Below are 22,702 nucleotides of genomic sequence, written 5' to 3'. Positions count from 1 at the left end.
AGGTTGGTGACTTTGTTGGTTAACCGTACTGATTCCACCAATTATTATTCCAAGTGAAACAAAATGGCTTTTGTAGCTCATGGTCTCTTTCGAGTCAAAAATATAGAAGGGTTCATGCATGCAACAAACTAGGGGTCAGCTATCAGCAAGAAAAAAGGGGAAAAGGAACAGACAAAAGAACATTGGGTGGGACACAAACATGCACTAGGATGGTGACCAAAGATAACTTTGGCTAACGGCATGATATATGTGAGAAGTATATCATATTCCTTAATCTATGGTGAAATAGCAAATCATCATTTTCCTTAATCTATAGTTTCTCATATTCCCCTTGTTCTCGTCGATATAAGTTGTAAAACCAACATTAGTAACGAACATGGTGCGTCACGAAGTGGTTAACGAGATGTCGTTATCGTATTAACACGGAAATTATGTGCAATTGTTGATGCGATCCTCTTCTTTGGACTCCATAATTTGTATTAGAGTTAATTATGTGCATGGTCAAATAACAACAAGCATACATGTATTTGATTCTTTCTATGCTACGTTTGTTCTTTTCGTTTGATGTTTGTTTTTAATAGCAAAGTTTCTTTGTTATATATATGCCACCGAAATTACAGAGAAGTTTTTGTTGTTGTTAGGAAAAGTCATTTTTATAATAGGCTACCAGTCAAATAAAGTTGTAAATGGGTCATATTGTTAATTCTTTTTCAACAATGGCTGCTCTTTCTGTCCTTTTGTTTCTGTAGGAACAGACCTAACTAATCCTTACATGTTTTATCTTTGTCATCGTATTTTGAATGATTTTGTGAACAACGTAGGCAATAACAAACGGAAGTCAAAATGCGATTTTGGAGGAATTCAATTCTTGATAGTGGATGTGTCATTTGTTAGTTCTCTCAACCAATAAAGAAATACGTATATACTTTGTCTCGGTCTGCTATACTTAGAACAATTAAGACCAAATAAATACGAGTGTGGGAGCACCAATTCACCACCTGGTAACCTGATGAAACATGGGCAAAACCAGACATCCTTAGACACAATTTTCCTCAACCCCATGAGGAAGGGATCCATACCTAATCAGGCATGACTAGGAACAGACGACATCGTTTCAAGCACGGTTATGGAGCCCAAGCAGGGCCATGTAAGGAAAGATCGAGCAGGGTCACTATAGCCATTATGTGAGTAATGAGCTCTCAAGTTTGAAGTCAAAAGACTAGTTGACATGATGAGGGCAATAATGAGTCTCCACTACATGATGACGAGAAACTTAGTCACCCAAAGACTACATAAAAGTCTACCTTCATCTTTAGGATTAATTGGAGCATTATCACAAAGAGACATTCGTCATCTAATCAAGTAATATCGATGTTTGAATTCTCAAGTCCAATCCAATTCAATGAAAAAATCATAAAAATAAGTACTAATAAGGCTTAAATGTCAAAATGGTTCCTATGTTTTACTTATTTGGCCAATGTAATTCTCGTATTTTCAATTTGGTCGATTTCTTTGGCCGCGTAATCCCCACGACCCGTTACCACCTCGCCTCGATCTCCCCCTTCCCTCCACCACAACGTCAATCTCCTGCCTTTCGACCCCCACCGAGCTGCACCCTTACACTGGTCCGTCCTTCCCATTGCATATTTGATTAGTCAATTATTTGTGTTTTTTTATATTCAAAGTAGCTTTGAGAGAAGTACCTCCTCTCCCTTTATAATCTATAAAACTTTAGTTTTCTAGATAGAGAAACCTATAAGAAAGGGAGAGAGAGATGTAGAGGAAGACTCTCTCTGGGCGTCTCCAACTAGTCAATAATTTTTGTTATTAAAACCAGTCTTTTTAGTTTTAAATTGAAATTTTATGTTTGTTTAATAATTAGAGATTTTTAATTAATTTAAATAATATTTATGAATTTTTTTTAACAGTAGTTTAACAGAACTAACAAAATTGACTAACAGAATAAAACATAATGACCAAAGCAATTAAATTGGCCAAATTAGTAAAATACCGGAATTGTTTTAACATTTTAAAGCCTATTAAAAATGAAAAGATTGTAAATTTGGAACACAATTTTCTAAATCGCACGAGGGGTGCACATAGTGTAAATAAATGTAGCAATGCAGGAGGAAAAAAAGGGACCCCTCACCCAATGGGCACTTTCGTCCATCCAATTCTCAATAAACTTTCTCAACATCTCTTGCAAGCGTGGGACCCACTCCATATCCTCATAGATTTCGTTGCTCCGTTCACGTTTACGACAAGGATCCACCCGCACGTGTAACCTAAGCCAAAACAGAAAAGCAAAACGGTTTCGGGAAAGAGACAAAACGCCAATGCTCATAAAAGCAAGCAACAGTAATACCGATGCCAAAGATGTAAATAAATCAAAGACACGAACCGATGAAACCGTTGTCTGTCGCAGAGGCTTTAAAAATGAATGTCATGGCTCACACGTGTGCGTATCAGAAAATGCAGTCGGTAGTGATTGTTTTGCTTTATTTTGGGGTTTCTTGTTGTTGGCATTGTGGGTTTTGGTGCTTTTCTTGCTCTCTTTCTTCTGTTGCTCAGATTCGGAGCAATGAAAACGAGATCTTTCACTCACTCTTTTCTGATATGATCTTTCTTTGTGCATGAGATGGACTTAACTTTGGCTTCTTTTACTTTCACTTTCTTTTCTTTTTATTGTTTTTAATGTGAAATGTAATGATATGTGTTTTTGGGGCAAATAAAATGTAATCATGAGTTGTTTTGTTGGGTGGCTACGTTCATTGTTTTGTCAATTTCAATTTAAATCCTACATTTTCATCAAATAACATATTAGTGTTTGTAATAACTTTTTAAAATTATACAAAAGACAAAGACTGTAAATGAATAATCTCATTAGCAATACGACAGACATGAGTAAAACGGACATTAGCTGAAATGATGCGGAGAGAATTACTCTAAAAAATTACTTTTCTATAACTCCTTTCTACCATCACAATTACCCGAATCTAGTACAATTACATCAAGGATAAAATTGGATGTTAATCGACATGACTTTTCTAAAGAGACTAGGAACATCCATCAAACTCAACTAAGTTTCTGGAATGAAGAGACAAAACAACACAGAAAACTCATAGGGTTTCTAGAATTTTATTGAACAAACTAGAACAAAACCGAAAAAACTAAAACAATGCGCTAGCAAACCTAATCCAGGCCGTTAGCAGGTATGTGCTCTACACCAAAAGAAGGGGGTGATCAAATACGTTTACTTGTCCAACATTGGGTAACCCGACCAAGTTTGAAAGTAAATAGGTTAAATGACATTTAAATTTAATAATGTAATTATAAAATTTTTTAAAAAAAGGTAAAAAAACTCGCACAACATAAGCAATTTATCAAATCAAAATAATTTGCATGCTCAAATAACTTTTGCAACCAAGTAACATCTCTCGGTTCCATAGGCTAACTGCTATATTACCACAAAACAAATCATAATCCAACTCACGTGGTAAGATCATGAGAGTGTCTTCAATGGTCATACACGATAGCCTAGCCTTACCAGTTGTGGGGCTTGGGCTAGTCGGTCTTTAGAGGTTTAATGTATCGAATCCTCAAATGCACCTCAGCACATTACACAAAAATATCGTAAACAAGGTAAGATTTCAATCGACCAAAGCCAAGCAAGATATGTCATACAAAACAATGCACATTTCTCTTGCAACTGATAGATACTATGTAATACACACATGGAGTCCAATGCTTAGCTTGCTCCACACACCTTTTCCCGAGTACACCATGTCGTTAGCTCCGTTATTGAGGAACATGAGTTCCTAGTTCGAAAAAAATTCACGAGTTAACACGTGTTGTAAAAATGTATATTAATAATTAGGGTTAGGTTCAGTTACGTCTTACTAACCCCAGGTTGAAATAGAAATACTAATCGAAGAGCTCTAAGTCGGTCTTATTTTTATTCAAGCTTAAATTGTTCTTATTTGCCCTAACTTTGGTCTAGGGTTAGAGTCAGAGGTTTTGGAATAAGTTAGAACGAGTTTTGAGGTTGCAGGGGGTTTAGGTTTTGGTTATGGGGACTTAAATATATTTTTTGGAATTTGAAAATAAATTTAGATAATTAAAACTAATACTTTTTGGTAATCAAAAGAATTTTTAAATAACTGGTATAATTTCAAACTATTTTAAAACTAATTTTTAGACTTGAAAATTTTTTTAAAATTATTTTGGAAATTCATTATTAATTTTAAATTACACAAACCCATTTTTTTTTATTAGAATAAACAATAGTAATTATTTATGAAAAAAAACAAAAGTACAAAGTAACTATGATGTCGAACATGGATAAATCTTCGCAAGTGACCAAATTCAATAACAAGTTGAATTGATCTAGAGAGAATCACGCACCCACAATGTGACAAAAATCTCTGATTCAGCAACTAGAAGTACACATGTTGAAACATGCAGTACAAATCCGACATGCATTGGCATAAACGACAAATCCATATTAAAAGCTGAAAGTTAAACAAAAATAAAACCTTATAAGGAGGAAAAAAGACACAACGAACACCTAAAGAGTTCCTAACATTTTTATTAGACATAAACAAAAGAAGAAGAAGAAGAACCACGACTTCACATCCTCCCAGGCAACCAGAAGAAAACCATAGTGTCTTACCATCTAAACCCATAGTGATATATTGTTAAACCCGAACCTAACATAATCTAACATCTTCCCCTCCTTGCAGCTCCAAATCCATGTTGAAGGTTGACAACTGGAGTTAAATCTTTGCGTATGTGGGCCAAACGACGGCTACTATCACAACGATCACAACATTTCACGACGGCTTCTTCCACACCTCAAAACAAAATAACAAAGAAGGATCTGTGGGAAAAAGGGAGGGAAGGAGAGGAGAGGGGATGGCAGGAGAGGAGAAGGGTGAGAAGGGGGAAGGGAAGTCGTCGTCCCTAGGGTGCGATGGCTCGAATGTTTATCCGTAAGGTTTTCTCATAGAGCAAGGTTTCTTACCAAAGTTTTATTATTATTAAGTCCAAAGAATAATTTAAATTAAGTAAATACTATTATTGGATATTATTTAAGTATTTTAAATATTACATTGAAGATTAAATATTTATTTATTAATTTAAGCATAAATGAAGCTAAAATATTGGACTAGGCTAGAACTCTATTCTAATTAAGATAACTATCTTAATCAGGCAGGCTATAATGATGGGTAAAAGTGAGGGTTTATAATGAGGGGTTCCTTAATAGTCGTTTTTATGGTGCATAGTTATTATTAGACTGCTTGATTGAACCTCCTCATTATAACCCCTCACTTTTACCCCTCATTATAGAAGTTCCCCTATCTTAATTATCTAATATTCTAGTATGGGACAATAACCCTAAACCCACTAGATCCTAGCCAAAAATTAATTCGGGAGGACGACTTAAAATTTAGGATAAAATGGATTGAACAATAACTCATGAGCATTAACGAAAAGGTTTGCGAACAAAGAGAGATCACAAAGAGAGCGACAATGGCATATGAGAAAAGAGGAGATGTTAGGTCAGAGTTTCTTTGTGGTGAAGATTAAATGTATAAAAGATATGGTAGAGCTGACGAATAGTGAGTTGTAATTTCAAAAGTTATGTTTTATTTAAAAATCAGTCGATTTGGTTAAACTTCATGATTGAATTGAAATATTAAAAAAATCGAAACCGGTTGTACTAGTTCGGTTCAATTTTTTAATCGAATTAAAGAAAAATAAAACCTTACATTCCGGAGCAATTCGGTTAGGCTGGTTTGGGTGATTTTTCAGTGAGATTGCGCAGCTCTAGTTTCACATATCATGTGCCATCATCCATCTATTCCACCATGCTATGCTATTTAACAACGTAAAATCAACTGTGGAAAAAGAAAGTGACAAAGCAATGCAATCATTTCAGTAGTAAAAAAGATTCATTACAAAGAATAGAACTTGTAAAATTAGCAAAGGGTGGCATAGTAGTAAACTATCCAAAATAAAAAGTAACTCAAAATGACCAATCAAAAGTAGGCTAGAAGAGGAGACTAGATCGAGTCATCACAAAAAGGAAAAAAGCTTATGATCGTTGAAACCACTCAAGCACTTAGTTTTCTCCATAGAGTTCTAAGAATAAATTTCTTAGTGTTCCCCATATTTAATTCTCTATGGAATTTGCATAAATTGATGAAAATAACAAAGGTAATGATAAAATAATCACAAGCATATATGAGTGACAACCCCTAAGCCTATTTAACTTTCTCGGCTCGTTTTCATATATTATCACCAGAAAAGTTTGTCGGCAAGCCAATTGTAGCTACTTCTCGAGAAGGCATTGTTCATATTAGGGAGAAGAGAGTGTACAATCAATTAAGTAAAGATAATACATATTTATGTTGAATGTAACTTCAAATTATTCATAATTGATTGCATTGTTGGCCATCATGTTATACTTGTTTTTTTGTCAAATTATAGATATATCATTGATAAAAGTCGAAAGGCTCGATTACAATAGTCACACAGATAACCAATTACTTGAACCCATAAGTTGCTGAATATATTAAAAAATGCTCTTTAAAAAAAACTAAACCATATTTATGTGGGGCAAATTAATGTGTACATCTTGTTTGTTGCCTTGTAATAGAGGATAAAACAGAATGTACACATTGTGGATGCTTGCTCCTAAATCAACTTATTGTATACCAGATTAACAAAAAAAAATGTTACTTGTTGCAGAGTTTGACCATTTAGGTAGATTGTAATCTGATTTTGCATTTTGAACACGTTTTATTATTAAGAAAAATATTCATTTAATTATGAGATTAATTGAATGATAATATATACATAGTTATTTACACTCACACCTCTTAAGTTCTTTCATGTTTTTACAAAACTTTTGAAATTTTGGAAATTTCACTGACACTTTATAAGGTTTCGAATTGTTTTTCACACAACCCTTTGCCCTTCCATTAATTTTCCTTCCAAAACTTTTTGCAAATGACAAAATTAACGTCAAAGATTAGACTTTGGGGGTGTATGTACACAAGGGATCCCCTCAAATACTTGTAGGGCCTGCTTTGCTTTGTATTTCAGTAATATGAATGGTGTATTTTTAAGGAAGTCCCTCAAAGATCATCGCTGTAACAAATCACTCGAATTCGCAACTATTTAATTGCTCAATTAAATTATTGTCATTTTAGCATTTTCTTAAAATACCATGTTCGTATATTTTACGCGTCAAATTAAATACGTTAACGGCTTCCAAATTGTCTACAAAAACGAGTGCGGTCGAGAACAAATTCCTTAAATAAATTTATTTACGGAATGCCTAAATAGAAAGGTACTCTATACATAAGTTGCTCAAATTTCCTTGTAAAGAAAAAGAAAGGAATAAGTTCACTAATTTACAATATGAGTTTGCATTGAGGTTATAAGTGACCTATTAATATTATCATTTTATTGTACATCTAAGCTGTCAAAGTTTCTCAATTCTCAGTCAAAAGCTGTACGTTTGGCTTGCAGAAGCTCGTGAAGGAAAGCAATTTTTTTAGCTCAGGCTGGTTACTGGAAATTTGCTGAGCTGGATCAAGTACATGCATGCACCATTGGAAAATTTTGGAATAATAATAAATGAAAAAAAATCTATCCCCATCGGCCAAAGAGGTAACCAAGAGGCTCAAAATGGGAGCATAATAAATAAAACAATATAAAGAGAAATTAAATAGAATTAAATATTGGGAAAAAGAAATATAAAAAATAATGATGGGTATTCAGTTATGGGAAGTGAGAGAGCACAGAAGGACATTGACAGGTGGTGGGGGTGATGCTTATGACTCTGGTCCTTGAAAATTTCCGTTCTTTCAAAAAAGCAAAAAACGTTTTGCAAACAGACAAACAGATTCTGGTTTTCCCCAAAGCCCAAGGCCACAACACAAGAGAAAGAGGATGAGACAAAGCACAGGCAACAGTGGAAATATTACTACATATTTAACGCCAACACCAAGACTCTTCCCCCAAGCAGAAGTTTAGAGAAAACCCCCCACCCCCACCACCGCCACCCACACGAGCGGTTCTCGAAGTGCATGCACAACAGCACAGACTTTCTGCCTTTTCAAACAAACAAGCCCATTTTCCTATATATAAGAGAGAGAAACAGAGAGAGAGAGAGAGAGAGAGAAGAAAAGATCATATCAGTCTCAAAATAAGCACCCCACCTGACTCTCTGTGAGTTTGTGTGAGAGAGAATCAAATTACAACCGTGTGGTTGGTTTCTTCTCTTCTTTTTGTGTTATTGATACAAACCAACCCAATTCTCTGTTTTCACCTGTTCCCTTTCTTGTTTAATTTTCTCTCACTTTCTTTTCTGCCTTACAGACCCTTCTTTTGAGTGAGTGATCTCACAGGTGGAGAGAGGTTTAGATCACCAGATAGGTAGCCCTCCTGTTCCTCTGATCATCACTTCTTTTCTTCATTCTCACAAGTCTAGAAGAAAAACCAAGTGTTGCTTTTGTTCTCTGCCTTGTGGCATTGCCCTATTTCTGTTTGATAAAAAACCCATCTTGATTAGCAGCTGAAGTTTCTACTTTTAATCTTCGTTCTCATTGAAAATGGCTCCTCAACATCTGAAGAGTGATTGTGTTGGTTTCACTAGATATGAAGATTTGAACTTTTTGCCACCTCCTCCTGTTTCTCATCAACTTTCTCTGTCAAACACCTTTGGGGCAATGGTTCATCCTCATTTTTATTCTGGAGGGCAAGATCACTCAGGTACTTCTTCTGAGCCTTTCAGCCCCTCATCATCCCAGCGAAGCAAGAAACCATGGGGTTTTAAGCCTCTGGAAAATGGGGGAACAAGAATAACTGATCATGGTGATCAGTATCCTGTGCTTCTTGGGATTGATCAGAAAAAGGGCATGCCTTTAAGTCTTGCTGGAGAGGAAGCTGATGAAGGTAGGAGCCTTGCTGCTGCTGGGAGAACTGGTACTGGTGGGCATACAAAGAGTTGTGCCAGAGGCCATTGGAGACCTGCTGAAGATTCAAAGCTCAAAGAACTTGTGGCCCAATATGGTCCTCAAAATTGGAACTTAATAGCTGAGCATCTTGATGGCAGATCAGGTAACTCTTTTCTTCCTCTCTTTGGATTTGGTATTTTGTAATTTTATATGATAGTTTGTTAAATTTGCAACATTTTTTTATTTATTTATTCACTTTTTAAATTTTGGGAATGTATGCTAATTCATCGAACATTGTTCATCAACTGCTGTGTTCTGTTTTTTATTTGTAGGAAAAAGTTGCAGATTGAGGTGGTTTAACCAGCTAGATCCAAGGATCAACAGAAGGGCTTTCAATGAGGAAGAAGAAGAAAGGCTCCTGGCTGCCCATAAACTTTATGGCAACAAATGGGCCATGATTGCTAGGCTCTTCCCTGGAAGGACTGATAATGCTGTGAAGAACCATTGGCATGTGATCATGGCTAGAAAACACAGAGAGCAATCCAATGTTTACAAGAGAAGAAAGCCTTCTTCTCCTCAGGCCACCCAGCTTCCTAAGGAATTTTATCACCCTCCTGTGACCAATTTTCAAAAGAATACCTCCAGCACTGAATCAACTGTCTCAATAAGCACCATTGACGACACTCAATCTGCTTCAACATGCACTGAACTCTCCCTCACTCCCTCCACTAGGTTACCTCTTAGCTTTTTTAGCAAGCTCCATCCGTTTCAGCAACACCAGAACTTTGGATCTCAGATGGGTATGTGTCCTTAATTTGCCCCCACTTTTACTCTATACATAAATCATAAAAAATGCATGAGCATTTTGTTCTTGGGGTTAAAATTTTTATTTTTATTTTCTCTGGTGGGGCTAATTAATTTGGTTTGATTTATATTTGATGACTTATTCTTCTTGTTCTTGCAGGCTCATCAAGTGATGGGCGTTCTGGCAAGATCATTGGCAATGGGAATGGCTTGTGCAAAACTGGACCTCTGGAAGGAGCTGTGATGGGTGTGGACCAATCTGGTCATCAATCAGATTCAAACTCAGAAATTTCAGGAGATGGATCAGTCACCACCACTAGGACGAATGTGTCATTGTCTGGGGAAAATCAAAACCAAAATCTGAATAATAATGAGAAGATCAGCATGTCCTTCATTGATTTTCTTGGAGTAGGCATGGGTTAAAAAAAAAAAGATGTGGGTTTTGGGCAGGAACAAAGGAGAAAGGCTGGAACTATAGCAAAAGTGCAAGAGCTTAACCATTGCAAACACCCATGTATCTGTGATGTGGTAAAAGTGCGTCTGCAAGGAGGGGCATCTCTACAGTCTTTTGATGTGTACAGTTAGTTCTATAAAAGGAAAATAGAAAGCTACAGTAAACTAGGTAAAAGCAGCAGAGAGAGAGAGTTAAAAAAAAAAAATGATATGAGAGTGGTTCAACTTCAAAATAATTGTGAAAACGTCTTCGGACTTATGCAGGAAGCAAGCAAGCAGCAGTGGGGTTTGGTTTGGTTACTTTATTCTCTATGTGATGTTGTTTGTTTTGTGGCATTTTGCACACGAGGCAGAGCCAAAGCTACTTGTTGCAGACTTACTGACTCAATGAATGAACCTGCCCATGTTTCATGACTAGTTTTTAATGCTCTCTCCATCTCAGAATGTCAATGTCATTGGTTTTTCGGTATTACTTGTTTGACCGTGTTTTCCACGCCCTTGCTATTAATACCCTCCTCTCTGCATACGGTTTGGTTGGTTGTTTTGCTACTAAAACCCCTGCCTTTATCACAACATGCACTTATGTGCCAGTATAGTCAATAATGCCAATGCCTTACCAATGCTTGGTGGTTCATGTGGTAAGGAGCTTGTTTCCCTTAAGCAAGGTCTCGAGTTCCAGCCTTGTGAATGGAGCAGACATTATTGGGAGAGCTTGCCCCCCAAATGGGGTTCGATCCGGCTCGAGGGACTAGTCCTCGCCTACCTGCGGGGGATACCTTGGATTCATCCAAAAAAAAAAAAAAAATGCCAATGCCTTCATGATGGATAAAAAAAACTAGTGGTATGCACATAGGTAATTTGCTACATCTAATGGGGTCAGTTTGGGTAATTTTTTGGATGTAACGGTAACACCATGCATCATGTCAGCATAAACCTTAAAGTATGAACTCGCCACACTTCAGGTGGCTTGACAACAAAACATTAGCAATTCATTTAAATGATAACACACTGTAGAACGACTTTATACTTGCGGTTACATTATTAATTAATGTATTAATGTACAAGTGTTAGGATTTGGTTAGCAAGCCAGCATGATAGTTGAGGGGGTAAACGGCACTTTAACTCCCTCCACCTACCCACTTATAATCTCGGTAGATTAGTAACAACATGTTTATATACGGCTATACTCAGAAATTTCTTGATCTTCATGACGGCAAATAATAACCAATTCTGAAACAAAAAAAATATTACCAATTCAGTCAAATAATAACATAATGAAGAATGAATTTATGCATATAGTTATGTACCCGTCTTACGATTTAGTTAGATTGATAACACTACGTAGGACATGTTATATGGTGTTATAATCGCATAGTAATTTGTCTACATTCAGTGGGGTCTTGAGAAGCAAGGGAAAATAAACTTGAAGATAATCAAACTTGGCGCGAAAATAGGCCTATTTGATTATTATTTCAATTTTTTTTAATTTTAATTTTTTGGTGTGCTAGAATATAGAGGAAAAAGAGGGAGAATGGAAGTGAAAATGAAGATGGAATTGAGAGGGAAGAAGAGAATGGAGGATGTGAGGAATGAGTAACAAAAGTATAAACTGAAATCTATTTGAAATTGTTTTCACTTTTAAGTTTTTGTTTTCACTTTTGTTATTCCTCCCTCTCATCCTCACTCTCATTCTTACTCTTACTTTCCTCTATATTGTAGCATAAAAAATTAAAAATTAAAACTAAAAATTAAAATTAAAATAGTTACTAAATGCATGTTACTTGAGAGAGAGAGAGAGAGAGAGAGAGAGAGAGAGAGAGAGTGGTAAGGAGGGAATGGTCATGTCACTTGCGATTGCTTTTAATTGGCATTTCTTTTCAAGGAAAAAGTGGCACACTCATGTCTCATTTTCGTAGTTCAAATTTGTTTCTTTTTAGATAAACTGATCTGTAATGAGGGCCACAATTATGAACACGTTCTTTTCGTTTTCGTTTTATTTTTATTGGTTGCATTTCGTGGTCACTGTAATGTGATAGAACCTAATGGAAGTAAGGGATAAAAATCGAATGGCCAGCATTCATGAATCACGTGGAGAGGTTGACCCCAAAAACGCATGACAAAATAGGATGACAACCGTGTACTCTTGCAACTATGAATAATGAACCTGGTTTTCATTCCGTTTTGGTTATGGACATTATTGATGTGTTTTATTTTGGGCCTTTTTTCCAGTCTAAAAAGGAACTGAGGCTTGACATGAACTAGGTTGTTTTTCATGTCTTGGGCTTTGGCTTTTGATTTTACTTCCTTTTGGTACAAAGTGTAAGTTCTAGAAGGAACTGCCAATTATATTTACATATAGGCATTCGAGAGATTTTTTATTTGCTAATTCTCAATAATGTAGGGACATGTCATACTTTTATAATGCAGGCACTACCATGTCTTATTAGTTCTTATTAGGGGTGGATACGGTCCTAATTGAATTGGTTTCACCTTAAAACCACAGTCAAATTAATTGCAACGGTTTGGTTTGGTTCGATTTTGATAAAACTCTCAAAAAAAACTAAACCAAACCAATTTAAGATAGTTTAGTTCGGTTTGATTTGGCTGGTTTAGGCCTAAGCCAAATTCTCTGTCATTTTGCATTTTTTCAACATTGTTAGCCCATTTGCAACCAAAAAGTGCACAACTTGCTACATACTTTTTCTATTTTCTAGAGTAGCAAACTATCCTAAATCTCAACATGCCACAAAATTTCAAATTTCAATAATTAATATAGCTACGATTCAAATATCAATTACTCAAAAAGTTATCATCTAATTAGAGTACTGCACATGTAAAATAAAAAAATTAATATACAAGTAGACAATTTGGTTCAGTTTAGGCCAGTTTACAAAAGCTCAAAATCGACCCAAACTAAACCATATACGGTTTGGTTCGATTTTAAACCTTTTGAGTTTTTCTTGGTAAGTCAAACCAAATCGATAATGACTGTTTGGATCAGTTGGATTGATTGTCCAAAGACAACATGAATATTTTTTGGCGTTTTTGGAGAGTTTCTCACATATATTTCCCTTAGGGTTTTACCTCTTAGATTGAGGGTCTTTCGATGGATCCAACTATCTATGCTGAGTTGAGTTCGATTCTACAAAGATGCATGTTGTATGATTTTGAGAAGGAGATTATATTTGTGGGAAATGAGGTTTGAAATTGGGTGGTTCGTGAAAAGGGTTGAGTTTGATAGGAAGGCTCCTTAATACTAAGGGTTCAATGGTCCACCACTGTCAGACTATGATCCAGAATTAGAAGATAGAGCAATGAGTACATATAATCGAGGTAGGGTGTCAATAAAATGAATTTCAAAGAAGAGAGATTGAATTCACTTTGTACATCAGGACTCAAAGTAACACTTAAATACCTATTGTCTCTTCATGTTGATAATTTGCTGTTTACCGATAGTGATGCAAATTAATGGAGTTTCCTTTGTGGAAGAAAAGAATAATTGAGAATTTATGAGACCACTCATCTAGAACCCATGAACCAGGGCTTTGGAACCTGCAAAGGTGTATGATTGGCTACGAAAACCTAATCATACTAGGAATCCACATACCTAACACCTAGGGCTAAGGTGATAACTTTTGGAAGAGTGTTTAGGGATAAAACATACTAATTTTTATGAGTGAGATGAAGCGCACAAGTTTCACACTTTCTCTAATGAGTGGTATGTCGCAAGCGCCCCTAAGCTCCTCTATTTCTTGTATCCACTTAATTAGGAAATTGGATGTAATTTGGATAATTGTATCCAATTCTCACTAATCTTTTCAATTAAGGTGATATCATCCAAATCCTATTCAATCAAGAATTTATGATTCAATCAAATGAACCTTATATCCCTCAATTCAAATATGGTTTTAGTTAATATAAAACTCATTTGTTAATCTGTAAAAATCTCTTAACCAATCAAAGTGAGTCAAACTAAGTCAATCATTTCCTAAGGACGGACTTAGTTAGGAGGCTACACTTATGTATAGTTTTTTCTTACTCGAAGTGGCCAAATAAGGCAGATGCTAGCTTTTTCTTTCTTGAAAGAGAGACCGAAAACGATCACTAAGAGCAACTCCACCCATTTGCCCTTAGCCATGGCGAGGGTGGAGCTAGGGCAGCCACTATTCACGTGAATAGTGGTTGCCCTTGCAAATAGTATTTTGTGTTTCCACCCATTGCCATGGCTAAGGGCAATTACTATTCATTTTTTTGTTTTCCCCCCCTATTTTTTAATAAAAATAATTAATTTGAGTAATATTTTCAGCTAAGATTTCTAGGTTCCTACGTGTCAAGACTATTCATAATTAGATAAAATTTCCGGATAAGATTTTTGAATTCAAATTTCGGATGAATTTCAAAATTCAAATTTCAGATAAATTTTTGGGTTCAAATTTCGAATGAATTTCAAAATTCAAAATTCAGATAAATTTGGGTTCAAATTTCGGATGAATTTCAAAATTCAAATTTCATACAAATTAGGGTTCAAATTTCTGGATGAATTTCAAATTTCAGATAAGATTTTCATCCAATAAAATCAAGCCACGTGGCATGTCTATCTTGCCAAAATTTTCTATAAAACCAGAGGCTCAGCTCATACCTCTCACACCACATCTTTCTATATTTTCATTTCTCATAGTTTAGAATTCATACTTCATTCATTCTCAATGGAAGAATTTAGGAGATGCTTGGAGAGGCAAGAGAGAGAAACAAATGAGAGAAACCGTAGAGCAGATGAAATCAATGAGTTGCAGAGACAAGTCGATGAACAAGTTCTCATAGCAGTGGCTTTGCAAGATGAAGAGAACCAAGGTCGCCGTCGTGGTTCACAAGTCGGCCGCCGCCGGAATGTGGAAAGACATAGGCATTCTCGGGGTAAGAATCTTTTGGAAGATTATTTTATCCCAACTTCTTTGTACTATGATGTTGATTTTCGAAGGCGATTTAGAATGCAACCTCATTTGTTCAATAAAGTCATGCATGATATTTGCAATTATGATGCATACTTTGTTCAAAAGTGTGATGCTACTGGGGTTTTGGGGCTTCTTCCGGAGCAAAAGCTTACAGCTGTTATACGAATGTTGGCGTATGGAGCATCTGCTGATCAGGTGGATGAGATTGCCCTGATGGGGAAGTCCACTACGTTGGAGGCTTTGGTAAGATTTTGTCAAGCAGTTGAAACTCTGTACACTAGGGACTACCTGCGTAGACCTACTCCTAGGGACCTCCAACGGCTTCTACAAAAAGCTGAAGCTCGAGGATTTCCAGGAATGATTGGTAGCATCGACTGCATGCACTGGCAATGGAAGAATTGCCCAACTGCCTGGCAAGGTGATTACGGAAATAGAAAAGGCCAAAAAAGTATCATCCTTGAAGCCGTTGCTGGCTTCGACACATGGGTTTGGCATGCCTTCTTTGGAGTTGCAGGATCCCAAAATGACCTCAACGTGCTGGGTCAATCCCCGGTCTTCAACGATGTATTGAGAGGCCAAGGCCCCAATATCACCTATCAAGTCAACAATACAGTGTACCAGACGGGGTATTATCTAGCTGACGGCATCTACCCGAGGTGGACCACTTTTGTCAAATCCATTCCGAATCCCCGATCCCAGAAGCAAAAATTATTTGCTACCTATCAAGAGGGATACAGGAAAGATGTCGAAAGGTGTTTTGGCATCCTTCAAGCTCGGTGGTTGATTATTCGAGGTGCGGCCCGTATGTTTGATGAGGAGATCCTCAGAAGCATTATGATGACTTGCATCATCCTCCATAATATGATTGTGGAGGATGAGTACGATTATGATGCTTTAGAGGTCTACGAACCGGATCCAATGAACACGGCCTTGACACGGATTTATGAAAGGCCCATGGGGCCAAGTGGAGAACCGTTTGAGCCGGAACCGTTGGTGAGGGATGGTCATTTGATGACCCGAATGATAGATCGATATACAGAGATCTTCGTATATTCATGAAATGCGTCAAGTTCACTTGATGGAGCATCTATGGGCGGTGAAAGGCAATGAAGATGAATGATGGAGCATAGATGCTTTGGTTATGTTTTATTTAGTTATGGTTAGGTTGTGTTGTATTTTTATTTATTATGGTTTGGTTGTGGTTGGTTATTATTATTGTGCCTTGTTTGTACTTTTTTTTTATTTTTATTATGTTTTGTTTGAAGTATGGAATATGTTGAATAAAAAGGTAATTTATTGAATGCTTTGTTTATTAAATAACGAAATGTAATACAAGTCATTACGAATTACTACTACTAAAATAAAATACATGAATTACAACAACTTTAATAGAAAACATGAAAAATACAAATACATAAAAGGTATGCTAACTAATTTAATGGTTTCCATCATTTAACCAATCCGTGTTGCTAGGCCCATCATCCCGAAAAAGTCTTCTTCTCATAACATCCCTTCGTTCTAGCTTCCAAAATTGTTTTGTTTCAGGGGACATATGACTTGTATCCATCGCCATGGTTTCCCGATCCGTCTTGTCCATATCTTTTTTGAGCAAATACTCCCTTTCTCGTGCATACTCAGCTTGAAGGGCCAACTCATTATCTTGGCATTTTTGCTCCATTTCTATTCTTATGCCGTTTTGCCTTGCAATTTCCTCCAAAAATTTTGAATTATTATTGCTTGAATTACCCGCTTTCTTTGCCTTCGCGGCCTTTCGGCCAATGGGCCTTGGCTCCTTTTCGATGGGTGAGTCTTGACTCATAGGAGAATCGAGAGGTGAATCCGATGTCATTGAATCACGGAGTGGCGTCTCGTTTAACACAACGGCGGGACCCGCCGGAATAATTATGAAGCGTTTGCAATATTTCACCACCTCCCAACATTCATGATGGTTGAAACTTTTTTTGCCACCCCCGGTTGCACCGAACCACATTTGTGCTTGAATCATCTATTTAACAAAAAAATGGAAATGCAATAAATATTTAAAATATATTGGATATGCAAGTAACAAAAAATAATAATAATGGAAATGCAATTAACCTTACAAATAAATTAGAAGTGCAAGAAAATTAAGAAACAAGTGGAAATGCAAGAAATATTAACAACATATTGAAAATGCAAGAAATATTAACAAAATATTGAAAATGCAAGAAATATGAACAAAATATTTAAATTGCAAGAAATATTAACAAAATATTGATAATGCAAGAAATATGAACAAAATATTTAAAATGCAAGAAATATTAACAAAATATTTAAAATGCAAGCAATATTAACAAAATATATATATTAGGAGATTAAACTTAATAAAACAAAAATTATAAAATACTTACCTCATTAGTACGATTTTGCCCACTTCTATAGTTGTCCATCGCTTTTGCTAGGGCATTTCTCCATTTTCCCAACTCTTTATTGAGAATTTTCCACCTACTGGATAATGCCATCTCCGTACGAGTAGACCCCGGAATTTTTTCACAAAATTCGGCATGAATTTTTTTTCCACATATGAAAAAATTTCATCTCATTGCCGGACACGGGACAATGACAAATTTGGAGCCAAGCCTCACACAAGAAAACATCTTCCATGGTGCTCCAAGCCCCTCCGGTTTCGATAGAAGAAGCCATAAAAATATGAAATCAAAATACTAGATGAAAAAGAGGAAAATGTTGAGTAAAGAGTGAATAATAGTAGAAGTATAATGAAATGTATGAGGATTGGTGTTGAAAGTGAAGGGCATTGATAGGTATTTATAGAAAAAAAAAATCAGAATTTTTTAGAATTTTTAAAAAAAATTTACGATTTCTTTTCATATTTTTATTGCCCAAAAAAGCCTCAGCCGTAGGATAGATTCGGAGATGCTGATCGGAGGGCTGGGGAGGCGACACGTGGCAACTTCCCGTCCACGCGCCAACGGTAAAAATTTTTTGAACACGCTAGCTGACGTCAGCGTGACGCGAGCGCTGACGTCAGCGAGCGAGGGCTCGTCTTGCCTTCGGGCTGGTCCGAGTTGGTGGGTCCCACACCCCCCCGGGCTTGGGCTAGGCGGTGGAACGAAATTTTTTTTTTTCTCCCCTCGCCTCGGGCTCGGCCCGTTCGCTGGAGTCACTCTAAAGAGGTGGTAATGAGTGTACCCCTCAAAGGAGGTTCCCAAAAGGTATGGAGGAGATTATGATTACCTTTTTTTTGGTGAAAAGTACTATTTTTTAAATACGGAAGGTTGAACCTTTCTATTGCCCTTTTTTTATGTGGGATTGAGGAGTCGCTGATGACGTGGTATCCTTTGAGTGGGTGATTGGTGGTAGCCTAAAGTGTGTCTCTCCTTTTCGGGAAAAATGTACATAAGGAGAATATCTCGTGAGCCTTTACTTGTCACTTCGGCTTCCCACTTGTGGGTCTCTGAGGAAAGGCAGTAGGGGCCATGTGCGCTGGGTTTTAGTCACATAGACCTTGGTTTGGCATGGTCGGGTTCCCTTACTCGTTTTCAGCCTCTTTAGGTGCGGATAAGGCATCCTTTGTTGATTCTAGTCGTTGGGAGCAACTACCTCCTCAGATAATTTGGGTCTTTTATTTTTTGGGCTCTTTTTGGCAAGCTTTATGGATATTTTCAATCGAAATCAATATTTTATTTTTAGTACAAGTGATAGTCTAAATTATGAGGGAGATGTGGTTTCTCACACACACGCACACAGCTAAGATGCCATGGAGGTTTGAACCTGAGACCAATGATCTGCACGTCAAGGCCATTTTCCACTAGGCTTGACCCTGTTGGCTCAATATTTAATTGGATGTAAACCTAATGTCCATTCTCAATCTACCACACAATCATCCCTACAAAATCTGCTAAGTAACGATCATGTTACTTGCGGTAATAGCTTTGTTTTTCCTATTTAAGGTGTACTCTTTCATTCAGTTCAATTTATTAAGTTTGAAGCTTTCAATCATAGCTTTTGTGTTCAACATTTAAGCAATAAAATACTCTTAGATTTTCAATTTTATCCAACATCTAGTATCAAAGCCCCTACTGGTCATGACTAAAAAATTCCTAAATAACAACAATTTTTGTGTGTCTTGCAGCAGTAAGAATCCATGGTGACTGACAAGCCAATAGAGAACTTTGTCCAGCCAACCATAACTCGCTTTAATGGTCATTATGACCATTGGAGCACGTTAATGGAGAACTTCCTAAGTTCCAAAGAATATTAGGATCTTGTGGAGACGGGATACGAAGAGCTAGAAGAAGGAAAACAACTACCACACCAACAACAAAAGAAACTTGATGTTTAAAGGCTAAAAGATTTGAAGGTGAAGAATTATTTATTTCAGGCTATTGATCGTGCTATTTTGGAGACTATTTGACGCAACGCGTGATAGCAAGAATGATGAAGAACACAAAAGAAAAACAATAAACCTTCAATCCTTGTTGATTTTCTAGATGAGAATCACCAAGGACAAAAGGGTTCTATGCCTTGTTGGTTTCTGCAGAATACCAAGTTGATAGGAAAATAGAGAGAATTCTTTAAGTTTAATATTCAACGTCAAAAACTGTCTTACAATTAGCTATAAAAGAGCTTTATACTTAGGGAAAACAAACCAAACTCCAAACCCTAGCTGAAATAGGAAAACAAACTTACTTTCTAAACCAAACTCCCAATTCTATTGAAATAGGAAAACAAACTTACTTCCTAAACCAAACTCTCAATTCTAATTGAAATAGGAAAACAAAAATATTTGCCTAAAACAGATTCCTAGAACATTAGTTATGCATCTTATACGCCTGTTAAACTAAAACAAAAAATTATGAGCAATGCATGCTGCATCATCTTCCCTGGGTTGAGAAGAATTCGTCCCTGCATTCAAATCTTCCTCGTCAGAACTATCACCATGGTAAGAAAAAAGATGTTTGACATTGAACACATCGGTAGTACGTATATGCCTAGGAAGCTTGAGGCGGTAAGCATTTAAATTAATCTTAGCCACAATCTCCACTGGACCAATCTTTCTTCTAGCCAACTTGTTGTATTCCCCAGCCAGAAAAGGATCTTTTGTCAAGATAGCCTAAACAAAGTCACCTACCTCAAATTCGACGTGTCAGTGCTTCACATTAGCCACTTGCTTGTATTTCGCATTGGCATCCTCAAGCCGTTGCTTTGTTGTTGAGTGAATTTGCTGAAGTGTAGCCACAAATTCTTCTATCTTGACATTAATTCACTTCAAATCTGGAACTGGTGCCAGGTCAAGAGGACATTTTAGGTTATAGCCATAAGTAACAAAAAATGGACTGAACCTAGTGCTCCTATTGATAGAGTGATTGAAAACAAATTCCGCTTGGCTCAACTTTTGATCCCATGACTTCAAATTATCTCGCACAAAGCTTCTTAGTAATTTCAAAGGGATCGATTAACAACTTCAATCTGCCCATCAGTTTGAGGATGGTAGGCACTACTAAAATTTAATTTTGTATTAGTAAGCTTCCACAAGCACCTCCAAAAGTGGCTAAGAAATCTTGTGTCTCTATCAGACACAATAAACGTTGGCGACGCATGGAGTTGATACCCTTCTCGAAAGAAAAGCTGAGCTACATTGATTGCGCTTGTAGTTTTCTTGCACGGGATAAAATGAGCCATCTTAGAAAATCGATCAACAACCATATAAATAGAATCCATACCTCGCTGCATACGCGGAAGCCCTAAGACAAAATCCATGCTTAAATGTTCCCATGGTTGATTTGGAACCATAAGTGGCATGTACAACCTTGCATTAGTTGCAACACCCTTAGATAATTGGCACACCCTACAACTCTCAACAAATTTGGCCACTTCGTGACGGATACTAGGCCAAAAATAAGAATTCATCACTAGTTGGATTGTCTTATCTCTCCCTATATGGCCCTCGTTATGCAATTCATGAATAATCTTCAGGCGCAAGCTAGACTCGGGGATGCATAACTGATTTCCTTTAAATAAAAAGCCATCATGTACCATGAAATTAGAACATACACCCGTTGCCACATCATATATGATAGGAGCAAAGTACGGGTCTGTAGCTATTAAATCACGTAAGAAATCAAAACCCAACACATGGCTCCTCATGGTTGTGAGAAAATTGGCTCTACAGCTAAATGTGTCTGCTACTCAATTCAAAGTGCCTGACTGATGCTTACGAACAAAAGTGAACTGCTGCAGATATGATTCCCATTAGCATGGCTAGCAGAGAGTTTATCTTGTGAATTAATATGCTTCAAGGCCTCATGATTAGTAAACAAAATAAATTCATTATGAGCCAGATACGAACTCCAGTGCTTGAGAGCTTGAGCAACCGCATAAAACTCCACTTCATATGTGCTAAAGTTTAATTTTGAACTGTTGAGCTTCTCACTATAAAACGCTACAAGTCATCCTTCTTAACTTAAAACAGCCCCAATACCTACTTTAGATGCATCACAATGCAACTCAAATGTCTTCTTAAAATCTGGAAAAATTAAAACGAGTGTTGAAATAAGCTTTTGTTTGATCTTGTGAAAAACAGTTGTAGCCTTTTCAGAGGAATTAAACCTCCCAAGCTTCATGCAATTTGTTATGGGTGCCATAATAGTACTAAAATTATGAATAAAGCACATATAAAATGATACTAACCCATAAAAACTTTGGACTTCATGTAGGTTCTGTGGTAGTGGCCAATTTTTTATTACGTCGACATTTGAATCATCCACAAAAATTCCATCTTTCAACACCACAAAGCCAAGAAATAACACCCCATCTGTCATAAAAGAACATATTTTTGCTGCTGCATAAAATTTTTCTTTTCGCAATACTGTCAAGACTTCTTCCAAATATTTAAGATGCAATTCCGGTCGGGCTACATATAATAATGTCATAAAAAAAAAAAAACTACCATAAACTTGCCAATAAACGGACGAAACATCTCATTCATTGCCCTCATGAATGTACTTGGTGCATTACAGAGGCCGAAAGGCATGACTAAGCACTCATACAAGCCTTTGCGAGTTTTGAATGCAGTTTTCCACTCATCTCATTCTCTAACCCGAATTTGATGATGTCCACTCTTAAGGTCCAGCTTGCTAAAAATTGTAGCACCACTCAATTGATCCAATAGGTCATCTAAACAAGGAATGGGAAAACGATACTGAATCGTAATTTTATTAATAGTACAGCTATCTACACACATACGTCATATGCCATCTTTCTTTGGTGTAAGCAAGGCAAGAACGACACAAGGGCTAAGACTTTCCCTAATATGACCATTCTCTAGCAATTCCTCCACTTGACGACACAATTCTTCATTCTCTTTAGGACTCATTCGGTAGTGTGGTCTATTAGGAAAACATCTTGAAACTATTTAAGTAACACCTGCACAGGCGTGGCGATAGTTGTCATATCATTTGACTCTTCTTTACCAAGCAATAAATAGACAATTCTTGTCTCCCTTGCCTCCTCCATAAATCTTCT

At 36.7% G+C, this 22,702-nt stretch overlaps 1 protein-coding gene across 1 annotated transcript; it reads left to right on the top strand.

The window, feature by feature from the left end:
* Positions 1–7,918: 7,918 nt before the first annotated feature.
* On the top strand, positions 7,919–10,655 carry LOC117633513 (transcription factor MYB15). Its single transcript, XM_034367149.1, has 3 exons — positions 7,919–9,132; positions 9,302–9,769; positions 9,934–10,655. The coding sequence occupies exons 1-3, from the start codon at positions 8,625–8,627 to the stop codon at positions 10,194–10,196; spliced, it is 1,239 nt and encodes a 412-aa protein (XP_034223040.1). The 5' UTR covers positions 7,919–8,624; the 3' UTR covers positions 10,197–10,655.
* The last annotated feature ends 12,047 nt before the right edge of the window (positions 10,656–22,702 follow it).

Source organism: Prunus dulcis, chromosome 7, assembly GCF_902201215.1.
Source record: "Prunus dulcis chromosome 7, ALMONDv2, whole genome shotgun sequence".
Taxonomy (NCBI): domain Eukaryota; kingdom Viridiplantae; phylum Streptophyta; class Magnoliopsida; order Rosales; family Rosaceae; genus Prunus; species Prunus dulcis.
Note: the sequence above shows the minus strand (reverse complement) of the source record. Positions and strands in the feature narration are given on the sequence as shown.

Coding starts and splice junctions, on each gene's coding strand:
- LOC117633513 (XM_034367149.1), top strand. CDS start 8,625: ATGGCTCCTCAACATCTGAAGAGTGATTGTGTTGGTTTCACTAGATAT. Junction 9,133..9,301: donor GCATCTTGATGGCAGATCAG/GTAACTCTTTTC, acceptor TTTTATTTGTAG/GAAAAAGTTGCAGATTGAGG. Junction 9,770..9,933: donor GAACTTTGGATCTCAGATGG/GTATGTGTCCTT, acceptor TTGTTCTTGCAG/GCTCATCAAGTGATGGGCGT.